General features: G+C 37.4%; 1 protein-coding gene and 1 long non-coding RNA gene across 3 annotated transcripts; both read left to right on the top strand.

The window, feature by feature from the left end:
- The first annotated feature begins 4411 nt into the window (after nt 1-4411).
- LOC309708421 (voltage-dependent calcium channel gamma-5 subunit) lies at nt 4412-26223 on the top strand. Of its 2 annotated transcripts, XM_082536466.1 has the most exons (7): nt 4412-4668; nt 19022-19262; nt 19974-20015; nt 22612-22698; nt 24932-25072; nt 25563-25708; nt 25953-26223. In XM_082536466.1, exons 2-7 carry the CDS (start codon nt 19067-19069, stop codon nt 26214-26216), a joined length of 876 nt encoding a protein of 291 aa, XP_082392592.1. In that variant the 5' UTR covers nt 4412-4668; nt 19022-19066; the 3' UTR covers nt 26217-26223. The 2 variants fall into 2 exon arrangements, with proteins under 2 accessions (XP_082392592.1, XP_082392593.1); XM_082536467.1 differs by lacking the exon at nt 19974-20015 and having other exon boundaries at nt 4414-4668.
- Nucleotides 12129-14421, top strand: LOC309707817. The gene is made up of 3 exons (XR_014277081.1): nt 12129-12414; nt 12838-12978; nt 13800-14421. It is a non-coding gene; the product is annotated as an uncharacterized lncRNA (long non-coding RNA).

The raw sequence follows: 26223 nt of genomic DNA, 5'->3' as shown, positions 1-26223 counted from the left end.
CTCTCTCTCACACACACACACACACACACACACACACACACGCACGCGCATGCACGCACACACACACACACACACACGCATGCACGCACAAAATTGATACTGACCAATTTAGACAAAGTTTGAACTGAGTGTTGTTAGTGAGTCTGTGGCTTAATTTTATTTTTATATTTCCATCTTCTTTGTGTGTGTGTGAGTTTGTGTGTGTCAACTTCTGCAATGAAAAGCTGTGATTAATTTAATTAATTCTATGTGCTTTATTTGGCCGTTAAGTTGGCAAATATATATATTTATATATATTAAATATATATTAAATACATTTATTTATATATATATATATATATATATATATATATATATATATATATATATATATATATATATATATATATATATATATATATATATATATATATATATATATATATATATATATATAATCAGTCCAACATCTAATGCTAAGATACTGCGCAGGACCCTCAAGCTCCCAGGCCTCTGGTAGAGGACCCGAGCTTGAAGGATAAACCGCCCGCAGGGGCGTGCTGGGTGTTTATATATATGTATATGTGTGTATATATATATATATGTATATGTATATGTGTGTGTATTTATGTGTATATGTATATATATATATATATATATATATATATATATATATATATATATATATATATATATATATATATATATATATATATATATATATACATATACATATACACATAAATACACACACATATACATATACATATATATATATATACACACATATACATATATATAAACACCCAGCACGCCCCTGCGGGCGGTTTATCCTTCAAGCTCGGGTCCTCTACCAGAGGCCTGGGAGCTTGAGGGTCCTGCGCAGTATCTTAGCATTAGATGTTGGACTGATTATATATATATATATATATATATAATCAGTCCAACATCTAATGTGCTGCAATACATATTTCTGAATTTTTACCTGCATTCATCCATTTAGCTTGAAATGTATTAGGATGATTTTATTCTGCACAGATGGAGGACATGTGAATTTATTGAGCTGAAGTCCGGATGAAGGAAGAGGGTTGTTATTGATGGAAGACATAGTGTGGTAGTCACTGCTGTCACGAGTAATCAGTGTTGACTTAGACTGAAGAGCATTACAGACGTGCCACAGCTGAGGGACACCGCACGATCTTTAGATGTGGTGCAGATTAGGTTTTTGGTGCACCTGGGGCTTTACTTTTCTACCAGAAAGGGATTAATGTAGAGCCCATTAGCATGTTTGAGCACTACGCTGACATTTCAGAAGCATAGCATGATTGCCACCTAATCAAATACCTGTCAGAATATCAGATTTTTGTTTTCATGAAACACACCAGCATCCATAGTGCTTACTGTTATAGATTGTGATGTCATATTTGTTGTTTCTCACACACTAGCATATTTTCTCTTTGACATGACAGTATAAGCTTGACATGCCTCTTTAGTGTAGTCTAAACAAAATGTAACATTTGACATGTACCTTGTGCCAATTTAAAGAAAGCAGCAAAACAAAAGACAGTACCATCTCAGTGGTCATTGTGAGCTAATCTTATTAGTCTTAGAAAGAAACAAAGACAAGTGAAAACAGGTTGCAAGCATTTCTTACTGCTGCCTCCATTATAGTATTGATCCCCAAACAGTTTTCCACTAATTTCTTTCAACCTTGACCAAGACAGAGGAGAATCTGTTATCTTGTTAGTCGCAAAACTTGAGCTCATATTATTCTCAACCCACTTGATAGCTTTCATCCATCTTACTGAAATTTTCTTAAATGAGAGCCCATAATTACTATAGCTCGTTGCTGGCAGGCAGCCAATGTCCTAAGTGGTGGCTTAGAGTAATAAGAAGAGGCTTGCCAGGATTTTACAACAAACTGAGCCTGGTTTTATTCAGTTTTCAATCCTTGCTCTATAGCTCTTGAATCTCATTGTTGAGCCCGTCACACTGCAAATTTGACCTAAATATGACAATGTGAGTCTGAAAGGGAATTATTTCCTTTTCTTTAATATGACTTAAAGTCTATTAAATGAATCAAAATTGTATTTATTTATTCTGTTCTGGGTTGTAATAGAGAAAAGGACGATATTGTTTGGGTATACAGGGTTTTGAGACGATGCTTAGCTGCCATCTGATTAGAAAAAGTCCTGCAGTATGTTTAGTGTTGGACCCAGCTGGTGTGTGAACTTTTGTTATGTTTCAGTCTATTGGTTTCTCTCATTCTCTATTTTACACACACACACACACACACACACACACACACACACACACACACACACACACACACACACACACACACACAGAATAATCATCAGAATAACTTAAGCTGTTGTGAAAGTTCTAGAGCTACTGTAAATGATATACTGTCATAGTTTTTATGAGAATTGCTCTAGCCTTAAGTAGAGCAGATACATTACTATTACTGCCTGATACACATTTGTATCTTTGTGATTAATGACTAAGAAAGAGTGCATTACTGAAGCTGACTGATTTATGTTTGCTTTACATACATAAAAAATGAAGAATGAATGAAAAAGGACGATGCTGAGCATTTCTGAATTTAGATTCTGTTTGAAAGCAGAAAAAAAAAATTATGCACTGTAATGATGAGACAAGTGAGATGGCCTTATTAAACAAGAAGAAATGGAAAATAGAAAGAGAAGGGGCCTGTCTGGCTTCCAGTAGAGCCAGAGAGTGGTTATGTACAAAGCCGAGTCAGAGCACAGCTGATGACAGCTCATTGTTCACTCCTGTGATCAGTTGTGATTGTTAGTCATCTGGAAGTGATTAGCATGCTTGTATATGACTCTATGAATATCCATGTATAGAAGTGCTAAATTCATTCTTAAAAGAACCCAACAGATTAGTGCTTCGCCACACTATCACATTAAAAATGATTACTGAATAAGCTTCATGAGTACATTGAATAAGTTTCATACTTTTTGAATTCTTTTTTCATCGATTTAAGCAATCACACAAAGCTCCTAATCTCATGTGGGAACACGTGCACAGACTATACAGTGCATCTGTTTCAAGTGCAAGTAGAAACAGAGGTTACATGGATGAATGGAAATGAAAAAGAATTAAAGCCTGTTGAAGGCTCTTTTTTAAGACACAACATGCACAAGTTTAAAAAATGTTTGCGTCTTAATGGAAAAGTGAAGGTCAGATATGGGAAAACAACGAGGACACACAAATGTTCCCACTCACTCTCACTCATCTAGTCATTTAGTTCTGAGTACAGCTATTAAAAGCTGGTAGCAAGCTATGCTGAAGGAATATAATTTTGAACTTTGCCTGGTGGTTTGATGAACATGATGGCCATTACAAGCATTGGATATAAACTCAGTTACCCATATGGATGATGTTGTACAGATGTTTTAGTATTCTTCATCAAAATCAAGCAAACACCAAAATATAAATTCTGGTAATATCCTTTGGAAGAGTTTTTTTATATTGTGCAAAAATATAACAAAGTTGGTAAGTTAATATTGTATTGTAAAGACCCTACAGAGAAGTCCCAACAATCAAACGACCCCCTATGAGCAAGCATTTTGGCGAGAGTGGGAAGGAAAAACTCCCGTTTAACAGGAAAAAACCTCCAGTGGGACCAGATTCATCTGCCAGCACTGGTTTGGGTTGACAGGAGGACAAAAGAGGTGCTGTGGATGAGGGTCAGAGATGAATAATAACTCATAATTTAATAATTAAATACAGAGTATTGCACCCTTGATCTCTGGCTCTCTTCCACAGCTTGTCTTTTATCCTGTCTTCCTTGTCTCTCCCAGCCGGTCGCTGCAGATGGCTGCCCTTCCCTGAGCCTGGTTCTGCCGCTCATAGGGGGTTATATGATTGTTGGGTTTTTCTCTGTATGTATTATTGTAAGGTCTACCTTGCAGTATAAAGCGCCTTGAGGCGACTGTTTTTGTGATTTGGCGCTGTATAAATAAAATTGAATTGAATTGAACTAATTTGAACTGAACCCTTATCATTGTTGTAAGTGACTTGTTGGGTGATCCAGAGAGAGCATTCTTCACACGAGGTACAAGCTGTTTGGGGCTTATCCAGATAAAAAAAAAAAAGTCTTTTTCAAGAAATGGCCAAGGCGGCAGCAGAATTTGCAACAAATATAACTTAACAGGCTTATAGAGATAGTTTCAGCGGTCAAAGGGGGTTAGATTGATTATAAGGTAGACCACAGAGTCACAAAGATCCTTGCAAAACAGGTCATTTTTTAAATTTTATTTTATGCATAACATTGTGGTAAATCCTATAGCAGAGCTTGATTTTTGTGCTGCTGCTTCATATCAAAACAATATCTGCTGAAATCTTATCGCTGCATGTGGTTTGAACTACAAATTCACTGATCCATATCACGTCACTTCACCTCCCTCCCTCCCGTTCACCTGAAGAGAGGTGGAGTGAGGAGTTGGGGTGCCACGTGCCTCACTCCACGCGGGCAGAAGGTATTGCTGTTTTGGATAGTAGTGGTGCGCGAGCGACGCAGCTGCGGGTCAGGTTCAGTTAACGGGCTTATTTCCAGCCAAAGCCGAGATAACGCGGAGCGACTGAACAGGAAGACAAGAGAGAAGATAACAGAACACCAGGAGAAAGGCGTTTCATCGACGAGTCTTCTTCGCGAAGGTAAATTATTTTTAGCCAACTTTTCCTTGAGTGTCCACTGTAAGCAAGTCGTTACAGAGAATATTTCGAGGAGGAGAAAGCAAAAAACAAAAAACAACAACAACAACAAAAACACGGAGTAGCTACTTTTCCTGTTGTTGTTTTCTCCCCCATGCTACTAATGTTTTTGCTTAGCTCCAATCAGACTGAGACTTGTTTGAAATATTAACATGTAAAACACATGTTTTCTCTTTGTCTCCATAATTACTGTTGAAGCCTTTACTAAGCTTTGTATGTGACTATCCTTTACTCACATCTGCATGTGAAGACTGGAGTTGCTTTTCTCTGACACATGTTAGCGATATTCAAAAGGATTTGTTGCACGTTGATTAAAACAAAAACTTAGAAGATAAATGTACGCCTTAAGTGGCAGTCGAAGAGAAGCCGATACCTCCCTTATGCCGACTCAAAGTCTGTTCGGTTATTACACCCTTTCAATTGTGTCACAATGCCGCTAATCGACACGTGAAGTGCTGTAACTTGCAGGAAAACTAAAGTATCACATGTGTGACAAAGAATATCGCTCTTAGATTTTTTAGGATTAGAGGGATGGAAACGAATTAAAAAATAGAGTCGTTGAGACTTTTAGGCGAAACCCACGGCTCTAAAACGGAAAACAAGACACATGCAGTATTTACTGTGCGCATTCCAGAGCCTAGGGCGTGTATTAAAAGGACAGTTGAGGTATTCTTGTTTAGCATCAGGTTTGGTTAAGTTTATCACTGATTCAATACGAGAACGTGTGTGAGTGGTTCAGTACCGCGGACAGCGGTTTAAGCCGGAGCCAAAGATTAACTGGTATCAGTAGCCTAACAAACAGCTGGCTGATTGCACTACAAACAACAGTCTCTCTGGCTAAATGACATAATGATTTGTTGAAAACTCCGATCGAGATTGAATATAAGGCTAATATATTTGCTTTATGTCATCTGACATCTAATAATTACTTGATTTGTTGCTTCCATTAATATGATGGTGGCCATTCAGAATGATTATGTGTTATAGTTATGAGGTTTAAAATAGTAGATAGTTTTGTGGTGTTGTGATGGAAAATGATTCTGTAAGATCTGATACATGTGTACATTATAATCTGACCTAATACAAATCATGATTATTCTATAGTAAAGTAATACTAAACTAATCCTTGGCATTTGTATAATTTAAGATTTAAATAGGCAGCTTGTGTCATTGGGTCAGTGTGTCAACCAAACAAACATTGTTAAAACACTCATTCAGTATGGGGATTATTTCTCAACAGTTTCAGATGCATACAGGCTGCATTGTGGATACTTGTGCATTTGCCAGATGAGAAAGTACTTGTTGCATTGAAGTACATGTAGGTAGTTTACAGTCTATTATTATCTGGACATAACGGTTCAGGCTGTGACTCAAAGACAGAAAATGTGACTTCATGCACTTTCAATTGGGTCTATTAGATTTGCAGAATTAGCCCCTCACATTTTGTAGAGCTTTTAATTTTTCTCCGCTGTAAAAGCCTCTTTAGCCACATAGCTCTTAAAGAAGCTCAAAGATGTATCTAGAGGTTTGGTATTTAATTGAAAGTCAGTCGACCTAAATCTTGGGGTTTTTGTTAAGCACTGATTTTTACTGATCTCATCATTAAACTTCTGCAGGCACTGTTTTCTTTCTGTGCCCATGTCATAAATGCCATAAATTAAATACATGTTTAAACTCTGGCTGGCAGTTTTTATGTTTATCATGGCAGCCTTGTAAAACATTATTATGGGCCACGTTTCAAACATGATAGGATCAGAGACTGTGCTACACAGGGTTATACAGCCCTGTCCCTGTGTCTTGCCATTAAAATAATCAATTCTTTTCTTTTCCCCATCCTTATTTCTTTGTTGTTTACACATAACCAATGCTCACAGTTGTCACTCATGACAAAAGCAAAATGTAGCTCCTTTTTGATAAATGTGAACAATTTCCATGTTCCCCTGTTATCTCTGTGGCAGAAAACATTGCAATCACCTAACACTGACAAAAAATATAAATAACATATCATTAGTAAATAGATCGGTGTAGGTTTAATCCATGATTTAATGAGCATATCTATTCATAAAAGAAACCCACGTACAATATGTCTTTTGTCAGAATTGCAGGATTTATTAAATTAATTCTCTATTCCCAGTGTGGGCACAAAGCACGAGCAATTAAACAAAGTGCATTAAATAAGTGTTCCCCATTGCATCAGTTACTGTCCTGGTAGCAAATCACTTGGGTCAGCGATCGGCCACCCTCTAAAAAGCACCCCGATGGGAATATCCCCAAAATGTAAACACAGTGCTCTCTGCTGATCACAGCTGCCATGTGCCCAGTTTTTTAAACACCTATTCTGAGTAAGACTCTCAAAGTTGCTGTTAAAGTTTTACCGGAGTTTTAAGCATTTCTTTCTGGGTCTGTGGAAAATTAAAGTAAATGTATTGTAGAGTGTAGACAGGATGTACTTTAGGATGCCTGTTCTAGATATATTTTATCTCCAGTTACATTTTGAGATCATTCTGTGCCTATGTGGCTACATCTAGTATGTCTTTTTAATGTTTCCTTCTGTAAACCTTTAAAATGTATTTGCCTCCCCGTGTCTTTCTCCTGTTTCCTTTCTATCCCCTCCCCAGCATGTAAAAGTGCACAGCCAAATAGGAAGCCTTGTTTTGGGACTCACTCATCAGCTCATTCATGCTTAACTAATTTGTGGGCCTCTCTGTATAGCGTTGCCTGGCGACAAGGCCAAGTCAGGCACTTATAAATAAATGGGAGACTTGTTCTTACAACAAACATGAGGAAATGATGTTAGTGCTATTGCTGTGGGTCACTATTTTATTTTGTGCCAGAGTCAATGAAGTGTCTACCCTTTTAGAGATCACAAAAGTGCCATTCACTCGTTTTATTAAATAAAGTGAACCTGTCTGTGCTCTTTGTTATGAATATGTCTAAGAGAAAAAAAGCAGTTCAGATAATTGTCCCGGCTTTACACAAAGTCATGGCAAAGGAAATGGGGTATTTAAATGGTCTTATATATTTAAGGGTATAAGCTATAGCCTTTGTTCAGCCTTTTGCTACTATTTTATATTCTGTTTATTTATTATTCTTAGAAGATATAGAGATCAAGTGGAGAGGCAAGAAATCATGATATTATATGATGGCATCCTCAAGGGCTGATAGTTCAAAGCCAAAATGCTTTGCTAAAAATCATAAGGGAAGCACATTTGGAACAGAATTAAACGCTTGAGCTATATCCAGCTCTGTATCCAGAGCTGCCCTGTCAAATTAAGATGATCTGACATTACAGAAGAGAGATGGACTGCATTTTGATACAGAGTGCTTTAGAGTCCCGAGAGTGGGAGGGAGACACATTAGGTCAGCTGGTTAAACTGCCGTAGCAACATAGTAACACAAATTGGCAAATTTTTTCACCAAACTTTTTTATTTTAAAAATACTAAAACTATCCTCTGTCTTGACAACTTGAACTTGCACCACCATCACCACCTTTCTCTGCTTCGTGCCAGATGAGGCATTGTAAGCTGTCTGGCCTACAGCAGAGATTGGGCTTGGACTATAGTATGAATTTTGTGATTTTAAGGCATGTCCAAAATTAGACCACTGAGAAATTATTCCTGCTTGTTAGCTATGTGCTTGAGGCTGGTGTGGATCGAAAATGCTCGCTTATACACAAGAGCATGTAAAGAAATTGTTACAACCTTAACTGTTGTTTATGGTACCTTGCTTAAAAGCCAAGACTATATGCTGATTTGAAGTAGTCTTTAAAATAAGGAAACTAAACTCAGTGACTTATCTAAATGAATCATTTTAATCGAGATAGTAAAGGTAAAATAATTGTGTCATTTATTTGGGTTTGTGTTATTCTATTGTATTTGTATTTCTTAACTCTATCACGGATTGAGGAAACATAGAAAAATAGCACTGCTTGAAACCCCTTTATGACACGTTCCCTCTGTAAGATTTATTATGTGTGAAGTGAGGCTAACAGAAACTGGCTGTAGACAACTGGCTCTGCAATGATGTGTTCATTCACAAGTATAATTTGTGAGATATACCGTATGACCCACTTCATGGATATTTGTAGATCTGATGCGTGGCTGAGCTTGTGGATATATACTGTTGACATGTGTTTCCCCTTTAGTATGCCTGCTGAAAATATATAAGCAGTTCCCAGCCACACAGTGATGGGGCTGCCAGCTTCACCCAGCTGTGACTGTGGCTTGATGACATGGCATATCTCCTCTCTGTTGCTTTGGACTGCTATTGTCCTTAGGCTCCCCCAGCCAGCCCTGGCAACATCAGCCAACAGGAACTAACTCACACAGTGTTAGTTGCCTGTCCACATCAGAAGCAACAGAGGGACATGCACTCAGCCACGCTCTTACAGCCACAGTAACTGGGTCAATAAGCATGCCAAAAGAGATCCGCGCTACGACACTGACGAACCCTTGACGCAGAAGAACAAATACACAAATTCAAATGAGGGTGTTCATTGCAAGATTTCATAGATTTCACAACCATTTTGTGGCATTTTGAATTGAATTCCAAATACAACTTCAAACTCAGCTGTGATGGACATCATCTATTCTTCATGGTAACATTGTGACCATTTTAATTTGTGACTGCATATTTTAGTTGACAATCAAAGGTATCAGTCAAAAATCATGAATTTTTTATAGCAATGCTATTTCATGAACCACGAAAGGACTACTGACATATCATAATTATACAGAGATATGTTGATATAAATAATAATTTCATTTGGATAACTTACTACAATTTGTGTTCAAGTTACAATATATTTTTTATTACCAAAAAAATATAGATCAAAATGTGTTTTCTTGCTTTGCCATCGTTTGATGAAAAACCTCTGGATTTTCAGTTTAGGGAAAATGCTGTATTTCTGGCAGTGAGCCATTTAGATTAGGGTTGACAGGAGGGTCGGTGCATATTAAGGAAGTAGGCAGAAAAGGAATTGCCCTACTTTTGGTGATGATGTGCCCTTTACTCTAGCAGTTGTGTACATTTCCTTTACTTCACCTCTGGGCCCCTAGTGGCCTTGTATCACATTAGTGGCAGAAAATGTGAACATTATTTACTTTCATTCAAATTAATTAGCAAATGTTTTTGCATTTTGAGCATTCTGACTTCCATTAACTACATAAACATCCCCAATAAAACTCATTACTGACATTTTAACTTGCTTATTTTTTTAGTGCCATTTCTATGTTTTTGCACGAGCACGCAGCTTTTGAGAAGACGGCAACAAATACAAACCTCGCATTTATTGATGGATGGTTTCTAGTCACAGGTTCAGACATTTTCCTCCAAAGGCAGCTCTGATAAGTATGCAGGAGAGGGGTGTTTTGTGTACTCCTTTGATCCCACAACAAGAGCCAAAGCTTTGGTGCCCGTAGCTTTGAACATTTAAAGAGAAAGCTTTCAAAATGAAAACACATTTTTCTCATTTAAGATCAGTCACAATTACTGTCCTTTCAAGAACAGAACAATGAACAGAATTATTAGTATTAATGAATGACTGGTTATGGTAATTGTGTGTGTGTTGACAAGTGTGTTGGATCTCACTGATTATGATGGACTAAGAACCTTTTTTTTTTTGGTGCTGTCTTTTCTACTCCTGGTTCCTGCTTTTCATAATAGTAAGAAACACAAGCTAGGACAAACCTACATGTAGTTTATTTTAACAGATTATAGATGATAGATGAAACTGAGTGCTTAAGTCTAAAGATGACATCTGAAACTAGAATACTTGTTATTTAGTTTTTTTTTTTAAGGAATAATGTAAAAGAAAAGAACAAAACATGAAAAATAATACCAGGTCTGTTAGTATGGGACCCCTGAATGAGGGAATTATTATTATTGGTTGCACATTCTATTAACTGGTATATGTTTGCAAATAATTTTATAAAATACTCTTACGGAGTAAAACGTAACACATTTTGCAAACTCTACAAACATTTTTAACACTTGAAGCATAATTCAGCCAGACACTACAGGGACAGTGATGCAGAAGTTCCTCCATTTGCCAGTGCAACAGTTTCCTCATAATAACCATAAACTGTGACAATAGAGACAGGATCATATTATATTTTTATACAATGCAATTTTCACTTCCTGCCTAGCGTAGGGAGAAATGGTTAAAACTGTTTGGAGAGCAGTGGTATTAATTTATGAACTCATCTGTAAAAAACATTGTTAGATTAATACTTAAAACTTGTCTTGTGTTCAGTCCCTATGGCGTGCTAAAATGCTTGCTTAAGCAGCTTCTAAAAATCCCAATTTGTAATTTATGCATTTGTGATGTCACTTAATGTAAACTGACAACAAATGACTTGTGATTTCCCCTTTCACAAATGCACAAATGAAGGCTTTGTTGAGGTTAATTAAGTCAGATGAAACATTATTGAGTATTTGGTGGACTAGACCAAACATGAAAATCAGCACTGCTCATTGGTTTTCATTGTTTTTACTTTGTCAGGTAACACAAAGTCAACCATGGTTATTTCTAGTCCGAGACACTGATTTTTATTGAAAACAGCTTGTGATTTTATACTTCTTTTTTCCAGTAAAAAGGCCCCAGAGCTGTGGCTGGTGAGGGAAATGGCTGGCTGATGGAAGTTTAATGGACAGAGCTAGAAGTGAGACAGGTATACTTTACGAAGGCAGAGTGAAGGTGGTGAACAGGGCAAGGCAATTGGCACAGTGGAAATTGGAGAAACTGATCCTGAGGGACAGGAGATAAAGATTACCACATGCGCAAACACACACACACACACACACACACACACACACACACACACACACACACACACACAAAAATAGATCCAACTTGTAGTGTTAGCACCACGTGGAGGTGACTTATGGAACTCCAAAGTGTTCAAAATTAAATAAATAAATAGGTCAAGATGAAATAAATAACTATGTGAATAAATAAGACACAGATATGTAATGTGAGAATGATATTGTGAAATAATGGAACACATTTTGAAAACAATGCTCATTATTGTGAAACATATTACATTCTGCTATATAAATTTTCTTATTATTGTGAAATATTATTTCATGGTCATTATTTTTCACAATAACAGAGATTATTCCTGAGGCATTTTATTTATTTCCAGCCGTTTATATTCCAAAATGACCTTTTTTCAAAGTCAGTCTTTATTTCAAAATCCCGTTTTTCCCGATGGTCTATTTATTTCATAATGCGACTTTTCAGCAGAATGACTTTGTCTGTCAATCAAGAAAGACAGGGCGGAGCCGGTTGTGTGATTGGTTGCTCCTTTACTCAGACATAAGTAATAGCACATGAATTGTCGATTTAGGTTTAATGGTGCAATGCGTCTCCTATGCAGCTGGCGGCAGTATGCAGCTCAAAATAAACTTAAGGCACCAACAAATGCAAAACACTGGGCGCGAATAACGTTACAGGTGTATCAATTCTTGTGAAGGGCATGGCTGCAGGAAACAAGTCCGTTTCTGAGTTACTCAGAGAACTTGCTAACCGCTTAGATTGAACGTCTTCACCTCAGTCTGCGTATTGCAGCAGTGTACTGGAGATGAAGTGGTCCCTGGTCCAAGTTCTCATCACAACCGCACAGTGTTAACGTTAGCAAATGCTAACGCTATCACAGCTAGCTCCACTCCACGAAACGCTGTTCAGGGTAAGTAACGATATGTTATTATTGCTTGGTTAGTCTGTCTGTCTGGCAAAAATGAGCTTTTTAATCAGTTTAGTCACAGATTTTTTTTAATACTGTTTTTTATCATAGCAAAGAATTCTATAAATTAGGTAAGAGAAAATAATTGTCTTCTGGGTTAATGTCTGTATTACTATTTACATTGTTGTAGGTAATAGTTATTCATGACTGTTTTAAAGTGGCTTATCTTCTGTGCTAATATGGAAGACAAGTAATCTATGTGAAAGAAAAGAAAGCAATTTTAGTTCAACGTAGTGATTTTGTAAGTGGTTATAATTTGAAAATGCTTTTACTAGTATAGTGGATGTTCTTTAAATATTTAACATTTAAAGTGTGTGTCACTTTACAGACTCCAACTTCAGTTTTGGTTTGGTCTCACCGTTGTAGGTCATAACACAAACAAGTCGTCAAGTCAAGCAGCTGAGGAAAGGGCTTAAGGAAACCATGGTATGGCCGCTTCTGACAGAAAGATCAGACATCATTCCTCCTTTCTTACCAAGGGAATCAGAGACTGCTCCCTGTTGTGAGGTAAGGTCAGGTCACATCTTTTAACATCTGAATAGTAAAGCTATTTGGTTAATTTATGAAGGATGAACATTAATTGTTGACACAAAACACCAATATACTGTTTTGTATGCGTGGGTTAGTTGAACAGCTGGGTTACATTTAATAAAAATACACCTAATGTTGCTGATGCTCTTAAGACTACAAGATAAGTAAAGCTATAAAATGACTGTGGCCTGCCACAGAAGATGAAGATGAGGAATGCTCTCGAGGATAAATGCAGAGTGGCAGGTTACCTTCGGTCCTTCATTGAAAATGGTAAGTCTGCTGCGATAGGTATTTTGCCATTGGTTTTCTCTGATTATACTTTGGTAAATTACATACAGTCCAGTGATCTTGGGTCATTAACAAAGTACACTATAGTAGAGCTGGGCGATATGAGATTTTTTCATATCACGATATTTATTTTTATTTTTATAAAAAGGACAAGAGCGGTGAGGTCTATCGCAATAGTTTAATTTTTCTATTGAGAAAAAGTTATTTCGCAATACATATCGTTATCGTTCTATCGCCCAGCTCTACGCTATAGTATAATTTTGTTTTGTTATTTGCTCCATGCAATACATAAGAGTGGTGGCATTATCAGTTGCACTAGAATTGTATGTAGACTACTTTTAGCTTTGTTAACATAAAAATATCTATAAAAGCTACAACAGCAATTTGAGTGGGGCAAAAATGTCTGGTGCCCTGTATGTAAGTGGTCATCTTTATGGTATTTCTCCATAAAAGATTCAAAATAATGAATATAGGATGTCATTATAGTTTAAAACAATCTTCTGTTGCAGCATCTTGTGCACAACAAAAAGCCCTCATCAAGTTTTGGACAGGATGGGAAGTCTTGCCGAGAAATGACTGTGGAAGTGGTCAACAGCAATCTTCCAAAGTCTTCCACCGGTTTTGAAGTACTACGTCTTCCTGCACACTACTGTACCTATGAGTCATTTCTAATGGACATTCAGGTGTGTCTCAACTCTACTGACTCAGGTTTTGGTCTGGTTTACGATTGATTCCATAACCACATGGTAAAATTAGACCATTTCTTCTTTCTTGCATCACATTACTGTACTCGGTGTTCAAAGAAACGGACAATCTAGTGAGTTCTAGTTCTTTTTAATACACTTGACAGTGAAAAATACAGAGTACAGGTGTGCATTTATGGCTTTTTTAATATAAACTGATGAAGAGTTCAGATATCAAAATCAGTTGTTCACTGTACATTATAAATTACACAATATGTTTTGTTTATACTCGCTACTGATACAAAAAAAATTTCTAGAAAAAATTATTTGAATTAAGATGTTACACTACTCTACTGTGTTCATTGTATTAAATCTGCTCAGAGTTGACATGTACTGTATATCCAACCAAGAAATGAATATCATTAAAGTGACAGCTGTATAAAACAAATCCTGTTTTATAGCCACTCACTGTTTTGTTGAAAATGAAATTGGTTATGCTGTTTTGAGTCAGTATTAGCTACAAAGCTGTAGAAATTTAAAAAAAAAAAATCCTCCTGACATAGAAACTGATTAAATGTAATAATGTCTTTCTACAAGTGATTTTGAAGTATTGGTAGCACAGCAGGGTCTTGTTCATTCAGTGCATCTGGGAGCTGAATCTCAGGAATGGTGATCTCATTTGATGGGCAGCGATTATGTTGTCCTGTCCAGTCCACACCATAATCCTCATCAACCTGAAAGAGCATGCACATGTTTTAAATCTAAACTGAAGAGGTGTTTCCTGCAGCTGTTCCTAGATGGACTTATTGAGTCTGCCAGGGCCTATGTGAGTTGCTTAGGCATTGGCTACCAACTAATTATTCATTCACCCATTCTAGGTCAGGATTGGTTCTCTTCAGGTATAACAAATTTAACTTTGTTTAAAGTATTGCCATCTATACCTGACAGGTGGGATAAAAGAGAATGGCTTGGGAGGCGCACAGCAAATCTCAAGTTTTCCAATTAATGCTGAAAGAACCAAGGATGTAAATGTATTCTTGTTTTAGCTTTACCGAAGACACCAGAGAAAGTATATCTATAATGCTGCTGAAATAGACAAAACCATTTCAATAAACTCGCTATTTAACATCAACCTTGTTATGCGTTATCAGAGAACAATCAACTGCAAACAGCAATGAAACATTCAACTATGTACTATTTAAAGCACTAATGACCCTGCTGTCTAACAAGATGTGATAAGTAAGTAGACTGTGGAAAGCTGGTGGGTCTACTCTCTGTGTAAAAGGTTCCTACAGGCTCCACTGACCCCAGTCTCCGAGTTAACACACTAACAGCTAACACTGCTAAACGTGTCTCAACGCCGAGATGGCGCCGATAGCTTTAGCCGTAGCTGCCCCACTTAGTTTAGACAGTAACAAAAAAAAGTAAGCGATAATAATTCATTGTCAAACGTCATAATTAAGGTCAACACCTAAACAATGCTGTGTACAGAATCACACAGGTGCTCAATTACAGCATAAACTTACCTTAGACCTTCCTCCGTCATTTTCCTCCTAATTGTGCTCGGAGACACAGAAAATGTATCGGCAATTACCCCGATGGTTATCCCGGACAGCACTAAAGTCCTGAGTGCTGCACCGGGATTTCTAGACGTGGACAGCCAACATTTGAAGACTGTTCTTCCTCGGCGTATTCCAAACGAACACGGTGCTGAATTGATCTTAAACCTTTGACAATGCTGTCATCGATGCGAACATCTTGAAGAGCAATTATCATCCCAAGCATTTCAGAAACATCTAAACGACTCAAAACAGTATCTACAGGTAAATGATCCCTCTCTATCTGATTTGCTTAAATGAGCAGAACTGGCTGAAGTTCACACCAGTCCGCCATCCTCCGTGACTTTTGACCTAGCACGCTGTTGCTAGCTGCAGCAGCCGTCCGCGGAGCCGGTATCCAGGAAAACTAGTCGATGGTAAACGATAAGCCAATAGGTGCAAAGGTCCAGCCCACTTACATTGATTGACAGACAAAGTCATTCTGCTGAAAAGTCGCATTATGAAATAAATAGACCATCGGGAAAAACGGGATTTTGAAATAAAGACTGACTTTGAAAAAAGGTCATTTTGGACTAAAAACGGCTGGAAATAAATAAAATGCCTCAGGAATAATCTCTGTTATTGTGAAAAATAATGACCATGAAATAATATTTCACAATGATAAGTAAATTTATATAGCAGAATGCAATATATTTCACAATAATGAGCATTTTTTTCAAAATGTGTTCCATTATTTCACAATATCATTCTCACATTACATATCTGTGTCGTATTTATTCACATAGTTATTTATTTCATCTTGACCTATTTATTTATTTAATTTTGAACACTTTGGAGTTCCATAGGTGACTAAAGGTCTTGCAACAATTGATGTAAAGACCAGAACCTTAAATACTGCTGGAATTTGATGACTGGCTGATTATCAGGTGTGCAGGTTGAGTGACCAGAGAGATGGGAACTTGGTGCACACACAGAAAGGCAAGAAACATTTTGGACATCAATGCAATTGTATTTAGTCAGATATTAGCTGAACTATTTTGTTTGAAACAGCTTCAGCTGTTTATTAATAGAGACTTTTTCTACCAAACACTATTACAATTTGATGCCATGCACACCATGCTGAAAAGTTAACAGCCACATTGGATCTGATACAAGCACAAATTTCTACAAATAAATATCTATATCCACACCATGTGCACACCATGTTTGTCTTGAAATGCTCACTAATTATTAGCCAAACAGTAGTAAAGCTTGGAAAAAGTGCAATGCAAACTAGTTTTCTTATTACATCTTGGAGTGTAGCTGGACAGTTGTTGCAGACAAGTCCATCATTTCCATTCAAACCATGACTGTAACAATATGCTACTGACCAAAGCAATGAGTCTTTTGCCAACCAGTTGTGGAATACACATTTTTCTCTAATGATAAGTGGTTTTCAGGGGGTCACTGACTTGGGCCAGCATGACTGGGACTTTAACAATCATTTTCCAACAACTACCATCAACCTCTGGCATCCTGTCACATTGAAACTGGGTGCCAGATGGTCATGAACTATTCTCTTGGCCTGTGTGACTGGGGTCTTAGTTATTTGATTCTACAGTGTCACCATGATTGTCACACCCTTATTTACTGATGGACAGAGGGGGCAGGGGTTGCTCCAGAATTTTTTCATAGGGGCAATATGGGGGCCACTAAAAATAATGGGGTGGCACACCAAAAACAGAATTTCCCAATTTATTTATGCTGTTGTCAAATATAGGTTACTTGAAAAAAAAATGGCAAAAAAGAAAGAAAGAAAAAATCATTTGCCTAGTTAATTCCCTGCTATTAGAGTTGACATCTCTGATAACATGTACATATGAAAACCAAATAAGATTTTGAAATTCATAATAATCTGTTTTAACTGATTGACTGATTAATTTACTGGAAATTCTGGGTGGTGTGCAGTGCCCCCCGGCAGCCAATGTCCCAAGAGAATGTCTGAAAGATCATCAGAAAGCCTGGAGAACTGTTGATTAAAAAATATTTTAAAAAATGAAGGGTTGTTCAAGACTGTATATTTAAGCACAGTCACTACTCCAGTGTGTGGGTTTTGTACTGTACAGCTAAAACAGCCCTTCTGGGTAAGTGAAGTACACAAAAAGGGTTACTGAGTGGAATGCATCCATCTACTTACAGCTCAGTAGCAATTGCCTGAATATACAGCCTTTATGGTCATTGTAAATGAATAGCTGCTGATTGCAACAGAGCCAAGAATAGCTTAGGTTTAGTAATAGTCCTTTTCCATTAATGCTGCTCCTGTGCTTGGTGAATTCTGATTACTTACAGTATGTGCATTTCAATTGCTTACAACTGGCATAACTATATGAACTGTGTGGTTTTGATCTAAAGTTACTATCCCCATCAGACTTTGTTTTTTCTCTCACTGTGTGCTTTAACTGGTTGAGATGCCCACCCTCAGATGACTGATACTTCAGTGGTTAACTTCTGTTAAAAGGGAGTTTTTCCTTCACATTGTTACCAAAAGCTTGCTTAAAGGGAGATGATCGTCTTTCTCTCTACTGTATTACATGGACTTTTCCTCACTATGCAAACTTGTTCCTCACTACATGCTGACGGTTGCATGGAGATCTCACTCTTTTCTTCTAACTTGGGCTTTGTATTAAGTCTTCATATAAGGAATTGTTGGAGGAAAGCGATTTCCAAATGCGACGAATTTTCTGAAAAGTTCAAAATCCTTTCACAAATTCTCTCTCCATCTTCTCAAGCTCACAGTGGGTGCTCAAAGTAGCAGCATGCTGAGATCTCATTATGTGAAATCAATTCCTTTCAACATGTATCTCAGCCTCCCAGCGCTTTAGCTTCCGGCAAAAGTGGGCTTCAGCTAAGAACAGAGCCATCGTTTTGTTTGGCAAGCACTCACATTCATATGCCGTGACATACTGTATGCCAGCTGTAGTACATACATAACAGACAGTTATGTATGTACTACATAACTGCTTTAATAATCATAGACATGATTATTAAAGCAGAAACAAATCAAAACAAACTCAGTTTTGTAATTCTCCTTTGTGTGCAATCAGTGCTGTTAGGTACATTGCAGGAGTGTTCTTTCTGCCTGGAAGCAGTCAAGGGTAGTCAAGTGAAAAACTTTCCTCAAACATGCTCTACTAAATCTTTCATCCTGCACAGTTTGGTTATTTAAAGATTAATGGGAGATTTGAAAGAAAGAGACTCATTCCCAGATTTAAAATTCAGCAGAGATAATACTGTCCTATCTGCAGGTGCGTTTGTTACTTTCTGTTTCTACCTGATCTCCATTTTCAGTCGTAAGCCTCAGTTCGAGTGAAATTAAATATTGCAGAACGTCACACATGACAACACCCAAAGGCCCAACCACCACCTCTGAGCACCGAAAAAAGTGGATTTTACAAAAAAAAAAGGAAAAAAATAAAAGTAAAAATGTTTATCTCTCTCTCCCTTTCATAGCTCCATTTTCCGCCACCGGTGCCCCCCTGCTCTTGAGGCTGTGGTATGAGCCTATGTGGCAGGAAGGCGCTAACGTTGCTGAGCAGCGTGTTCGCCGTCTGCGGCCTCGGCCTGTTGGGGATCGCCGTGAGCACCGACTACTGGCTCTACCTGGAAGAGGGCGTCATCCTTCCTCTCAACCAGAGCACCGAGATGCGCATGTCGCTCCACTCTGGTCTGTGGAGGGTTTGCTTTTTGGCTGGTGAGTTAGTTTGAAGTCAGAATACAGTTTGAACACAGTAGAGTAGATTTCCTGTTAGTCTCAAAAGCAGTAACAAAGTGGAAATAAAATCGTGATGCCATCTTTCAGAACTATTTTTATTATACACAGCTAAGTTTGAAGCACACATTCACCAAAATTTTTTGCATTGTCTCGTTTGCAGTATATTGTGCATTGCATTTTTTCCCTCTCATTTCTTTCCTTTTTTTACTTCTCTTTAACCACTAGACTGCTGCAAGTATAGAAGATGTATTTTTGTTTTTGCTTTGCACTTGAATATTTGAGCATGAACTTTGAAACTTTGCCTTCACCTCTGCATAGCTTTATGATCCATCACCTTACCTGTATACTATCTCCAAACTGTTTTCCAGTCCTATGCTGTATCCTTCAAAATCACTTTTCCTGTTGATAGAGAGCTATTCAAGACTGCTTCTCTCATGATTTAACCGATTGCTGATTTACATTCAGTGGTGCCAGATGAAGTTTTGGTTGGTGCAGACACTCCTCTCTACTCCTTAACTGGACTTTCCTTTTCCTTCTTTTTGACCTGCATTTTTCACTTTACCATTCCACATTAAAAGCAACTGCAGAAGCACAGCACATTGCATGGATAAACACCATCTTAACGTGTTCCTCCACAGTTCTTGATTGGAAAATATTGGAAATACTAACCGTTTTAAATCTTTTCTTTAGAGAAACAACCGTCCAGACAAGTGTTGTCCCAGAGTAAACCAGGTATCCATTCTTGCTCTTACCCTCTCGATTCCTCCAGTAATCACAACAATTTACTGTACTTGCAGTACTATGTTCTGTTATTTTGCTGGATATCTAGATACCAAAGAAAAAAACTCCTTTATGTTTTGTATTGCATCCAATGATATTTGTGCTTAGGTCTTTAAGATGCTTTTATTAGTTATGCTACAGAAGCCAGACGTATATTAACCAATTAAAATAACATGCTTTTTCCTCTTTTGCTTGGTCATTAAATTGATTTTGTCTGATTTTGCTCACAAGTACAGATCAACACAATGTATTTAACCCACCGTAGGAGACATACCAACAGTTATAATCATACTGACTCTTCTTTTTTATTATTGGTTTAACTTTCTTTGATCAACTGTTTATGCATCAGTCAGGACAAGAAGGACATGTGTCTTTCAGGAGTGTTTGAGCTTAGTCATACTCTAAGTCAGACGAGCTGTCTTTAGATTGTTTCAGAGTTCACTTTACTTGGTTAAGTTCTGGGCGCTGCCTGGGAAAACCGTAAAGCAGGTTTTTCCCAGTATTTCTGTAGATCTAATCTGTTCTGGTTTGCCAGCTGCTGGAGTGTTAAAACAGCTGGAGAACACCAGCTTCTTTCTGTCTAGAGTATGAGATATTGCTCACCACCAACCAGTATTTCTTGTTTTTAACTGAATGTCCACATCTAGGGAGATTAGCCACACTCCATTTTCTTTGTCTAGCTTTGCATTAAATTATAGTTATTTCTAAACTACTAATACTAATTTGTAAGCCTTTCCAGTCTCGTTTTTAAGAACAGCAAACCTAAAAAAGGTGTTTCAGCAAACCTGATTTTATTGATTGAATTCCATCTTTACAAACTTGTACTGTTTAGCTTAACATTTCACTTTAGCCAGCCTACACTGGGAATGTTTCAATTATTTTGATCAGTATGGTCAGGAAGAATATTTGTGTTTTTCTTAAATGGTAACATAACCTTTAACATCAGTCCACTTACTGTTGATTTAATCTATACGACAATTGAGCTGCTTCGTCCTTTTTCAGGGTTAATGGTTAAGTCTTAGTAAATATGTTGGGATTCCAGTTGTGATTATGTAAGAGATGTTCTGCTGCCATGAAGCAGGCCTTTGGTTAAAACAAACTAATGGTTTAGTGTGTTTTTTAGGGGCAATTGAGTGGCCTTATTGCCCACTTAATTTGACCCAGAAACAACCAGTGCTTACCATCACAGTGTGTAGTTACACCAGTGAATGTGAATGAGGTTGCACGGTGTTGTGGCAGGTGAAGTATATCACGTTTTACAGTTAGTATTTTATTCCAGAATCAGTTATTATAGAGAATAATAAAAAATAAGAGAAAAATTGAAATAATAACATAAGTCTTCATCATGAAAGTTCTGTAATAGTTGTTATTTTCCTTTGTTGGGAATAAAAAGAAAGTGGTGATTAGTAGTAGTACAGAAATGCTGTTGACTGGAGTACAAAATATTTCATGACCAAAGGGAACCTTGGACTTACTGCATAGTGGCTCAAGCTTTTACTTTATGTTAAAAGAAAAGCTGATACAATGAGCAAGTTTGAGGGAGATCTGCAATGACTTACATATGTATACACAATGTGGACCTGAACTAGTCCAATCAGTCTGCGTTTACAAACTTCTCCTCCATCAGTTTCTCCTGCTGTCTGTCTGTCTTATATTCATATGCAGACATATTAATCCTAATGTCTGTTAAATATAACTATGTCATGATATAGTGAGGTAATTAACTAACAAATTACAGACTGTATTTGCGCATATGTGCAAATGTAGACATACTGTATGTGATATCACTAAGAAGTGGGGGCCCGATATTTGCATACACAAAGAAACCCTAGAAATGCACAATAAAAACTGACTTTTCATTAAAGTGAAAACCAGCAAGACTATAAACATGGGGTCAATAACTGGCTAAATCCTTGGAGAACAGTCTCAAGAATCTCCCAGATTTGTTTGATATATTATATTTTTCTTAAATAGCTATGCAAAAACATAACACATCCTTATATGTGTATTCTGTGGAAGCAGTATGAAGGTAATTACATATGCTGAACCCCAGAATATCACCTAATCCAACACCTCATAGTGTGTGGAGTTAATGAAGTGATGAAAAAAATCAGTTGGTGTGTTTTGCTGCCACATTTTGTACTGTATGTGTCAGCGCGATAAGGAGAAAGGTGTTAAAGTCTAATGTTGGGTGTTCCTCAAACAAATACTGACAGCATAAACTGTGTGGAAGCTATAAACTCCCCATTCTCTTTCTAAGTTGACTGATTTTAAGTGATATTTAAATTTAAGAGCCTCACAGAGAAAATAAACTGAGCTTGGTCCTTAGATACCACTTGCAACTCGTCGTTCCAACAACTTGTTTGAAAACATGACATTTGTGACATTTATTCGTTTTTGCCATTATAGGTATTCATCATGTCAAGACATCCATGTATTCTGCATGTGTACTGTATGACCTTCAGGGTTGGATTTAATTAATCGCTTGTGTACAAAAACATATACTGAAATTTCACTTAATATTTTTTTTCCCTGTGTTTCATTCCAGGAGAGGAGAATGGACGGTGTTTTACCATTGAGTATGTGATGCCTACTAATGTGCAGATGACATCTGAGTCCACTGTTAGTGTACTCAGTAAGTAACTGTTCACATGTCATGATTATTTCTGACCATTTTTCAGTCTATTTTCTAAACTGAAAAGATGCCATTTAGTTTAAAATGCTTCACCATAATAGCATCTAGGGGCACAGCGGTTTTAGTCATAGAAAAATGTACCGTACCAAAGCTACTGCACAGAAATGCAGAACCAAGATGATAAAAACATAAATGTTTTATATAGAAGTGTGTGAAAGAACTGTGTTAACTGAAGCCACATACATTTGTCAGAAGTCTTTTTTTTTTTTACAAGACAATGATTCACCCCAACCGGTCGCAGCAGATGGCCGCCCCTCCCTGAGCCTGGTTCTGCCGGAGGTTTCTTCCTGTTAAAAGGGAGTTTTTCCTTCCCACTGTTGCCAAAGTGCTTGCTCATAGGGGGTCATATGATTGTTGGGTTTTTCTCTGTATCTATGAAGCGCCTTGAGGCGACTTATGTTGTGATTTGGCGCTATATAAATAAAATTGAATTGAATTGAATGATAAGATTATTCTTAACAAACACTCAATTCATATGTAAATCCTGTTTTGATATTGTAAAGTCTAACAGGATAACAGAAAATAACTAAGTTTTACCTGAGTACAACTCACATGAATTAAGTCCACACCTCTTTATTTATTTTATTTATTAACCTTTATTTAACCAGGAAGATCCCATTGAGATTAAAAACCTCTTTTTCAAGGGAGACCTGGCCAAGATAGGCAGCAGCAAGTGTCTCACAGTTACAGAAATTACTCAAACACAGGCAGCAACAACACACATGCAACAATTCAATAAAATTCTAATAAAATAAAAAAGTCAGTTAAAATGATAATCAATCTAATTGAAACAGTTGCATGTTGTGGACTTGGCCTCAAGGATTCGTAGTTTAGATTTAAAATCACTTAATGAAATGAATTCAGTCATTCATTCATTGCTGTCCTGTCATCTCATACAGTATGTGGGGGTTTTTTTTAGGATGGAGTGATATTGCAATTTGTGGAATAATCCCCAAGGCAAATGCATGCAAGACAAATACTGAGTGTTAATGAAAAATTCAGTGATGCTATTTAAATAACTCCCTACATGGTGAAAATGCATGGGCATACATATACGCATTAGCATTTGGCACTTTAAGTTTAAATCTGTGGAGTCTCACCAAGTCAAGCAAGCAAATTGTAGGAAAATAACATTGCCAAGCTATATAAAAGTCAGTTTTTCCAGAGCCTGCAATTATATAGTTATACTGAGTAGGTGCAGTAACTCAAAGATTAGCACACTCTTTTATGCTGTTATGTGGGGGTTGAAAAAAACTGACACAAATGCAGAAAAGTTGAAAAATAAAATGTAAGGGATTGCATTTTCTGGAAGAAGCAAATAACTAAATGAGAGCCACAGGATGAGTTAAACAAAATTCCAGCAAAGTACAAGCTAACAATAATAATACCTAAAGACATGAGGAAGCAAGCAGGAAGCTGTGAAGAGGGACAAATGGCCAAAAGACAAGGGAAACAACAGGAGAGCATAAACTGACCAGCCATTTAATTAATTAGGACTAGAACTAGGTTGGACTTCCTCTTGTTTACTCAACTGGCTGAATTTTTTGTGCCATAAATTAATCGAGATGCTGTGAACAGTCCTCAAGGATTTGGGTCCAGATCTGGTGACAGTGGATGTTTAAAACAACAGTTTAGGATGACATTGAAAGTAAACCACTGTCCAATGTATCCGCTAGCCAAATGTTTATGTTTTCATTCAGAAAAGATTTTTGAATATTTCTTGTAGATTTCAACTGGCAAGATTGCCACTGAATCCAAAGTTTTACCAGCTAATGAACATTAAAGCCAAATTCCATTAAGATTATGGCCTTAGACATCTGGCCCACTTAGCTAAAAGGCTATATTTTGGGGGTAATGAAGAACACAATGGGGGTTCGGGAAAAAGTACCAGAGACTCTAAGAGGTCTTTTGCCATTTTCTCACAGCGAGCAGGCCCTGCTCCGTCTTAACATAAAAGAATCAAAAGTTAGTCAAGGTAATTAAACACTAAATCCATGAAAGTGAGGCATAAGATAGACCGACTGAATATTTCATGCTGCTACTACAGCAAATTTTAATAAGAAAAATAAATAGATACAGATATTGAAATTTTATATTAGCTAAGATAAGGACCCATAAAACACACTCAAACTCATCAGTTTATTTTCTTTTTGCTTCCCTTCTCTCCTTTTAGAGATGATTCGCTCTTCTACACCCTTTCCTCTGGTCAGCCTCTTCTTCATGTTCATTGGTTTTGTACTCAGTAATATCGGCCACATTCGACCACATCGCACCATCTTGGCCTTTGTTTCTGGAATCTTCTTCATCTTGTCAGGTACTTGATTTATACTTACTGTATCTGCACTAGTTGGACAAAGTGGCGCCATGTGTGCATGCACGTGTGCTTGCTTGGTGGGAGGTTGGAGGACAAGGTTCAACTGTGCTACCATCTGTTGCACGTCATTCATCTTGTCACATTATAATCTGTAAAATGAATTACAGTATGCCAGTGTTGCAGCTACCAGACCCCTGCTGCACACAGCAGGAAAGTAAACAAAACTTTCCAATTTTTTCACAAATTTTGCAAACCCTGGTGTTTGATTTCATACATCTGTGGCAATGGACTGAAAACACATGCATTCACAGATTAAGAGAGACTGTGGCCCAATATATTTGTGCATGTCCATCACTGTCATATGAAAGAATGATTGTTTTCATTAACTCTGTCTTTGGAAAATATTATGCAAACTTATGCAGCTATCAGTGATGTGTACCTTTGCTATATAAAATAAGTTTTAATCATTTCGTCTCTCTGCCTTCCACAGGTCTGTCTTTGGTTGTTGGTCTGGTGTTGTACATCTCCAATATTAATGATGAAATGTTGAACAGGACCAAAACTAATGAGGCTTACTTCAGCTACAAGTATGGATGGTCATTTGCGTTTGCTGCCATCTCCTTCTTGCTCACTGAGGTAACTTCAGAAAGTCAAATAGTATCTCACATTTTACAAGAATGTTTCAAAGCCACAGTAATATTTAACCATTTTCTGTCTAACTAATGGTTTTATGTACATAAACTTAGCACTGGTCTCAGTTTTGTTTGTATAGATTTAATCTCATCACTTGCCTTGTACTTCAGGCATTTAGCAAATCTTGTCCTTATAGCAGCTGAAGATGTACTGTGTCCCAGCCTTAATCTGTTTATTCCCTCCCCAGACGGCAGGTGTGATGTCAGTGTACCTGTTCATGAAGCGTTACACAGCAGAGGAAATGTACAGGCCCCATCAGGGCTTCTACAGACCTCGTCTCAGCAACTGCTCAGATTACTCCGGTCAGTTCCTCCATCCAAACGCTTGGGCCGGACGTGGTCGCAGTCCCTCCTCCATCTCCTCCGAGGCCTCACTCCAGATGAACTCCTCTAACTACCCCGCCCTTCTCAAGTGTCCAGAGTATGAACAAATGTCCTCCTCACCCTGCTGAGGCAGAT

Source organism: Aulonocara stuartgranti (genome assembly GCF_965226115.1).
Source record: "Aulonocara stuartgranti genome assembly, chromosome: 6".
Taxonomy (NCBI): domain Eukaryota; kingdom Metazoa; phylum Chordata; class Actinopteri; order Cichliformes; family Cichlidae; genus Aulonocara; species Aulonocara stuartgranti.
Note: the sequence above shows the minus strand (reverse complement) of the source record. Positions and strands in the feature narration are given on the sequence as shown.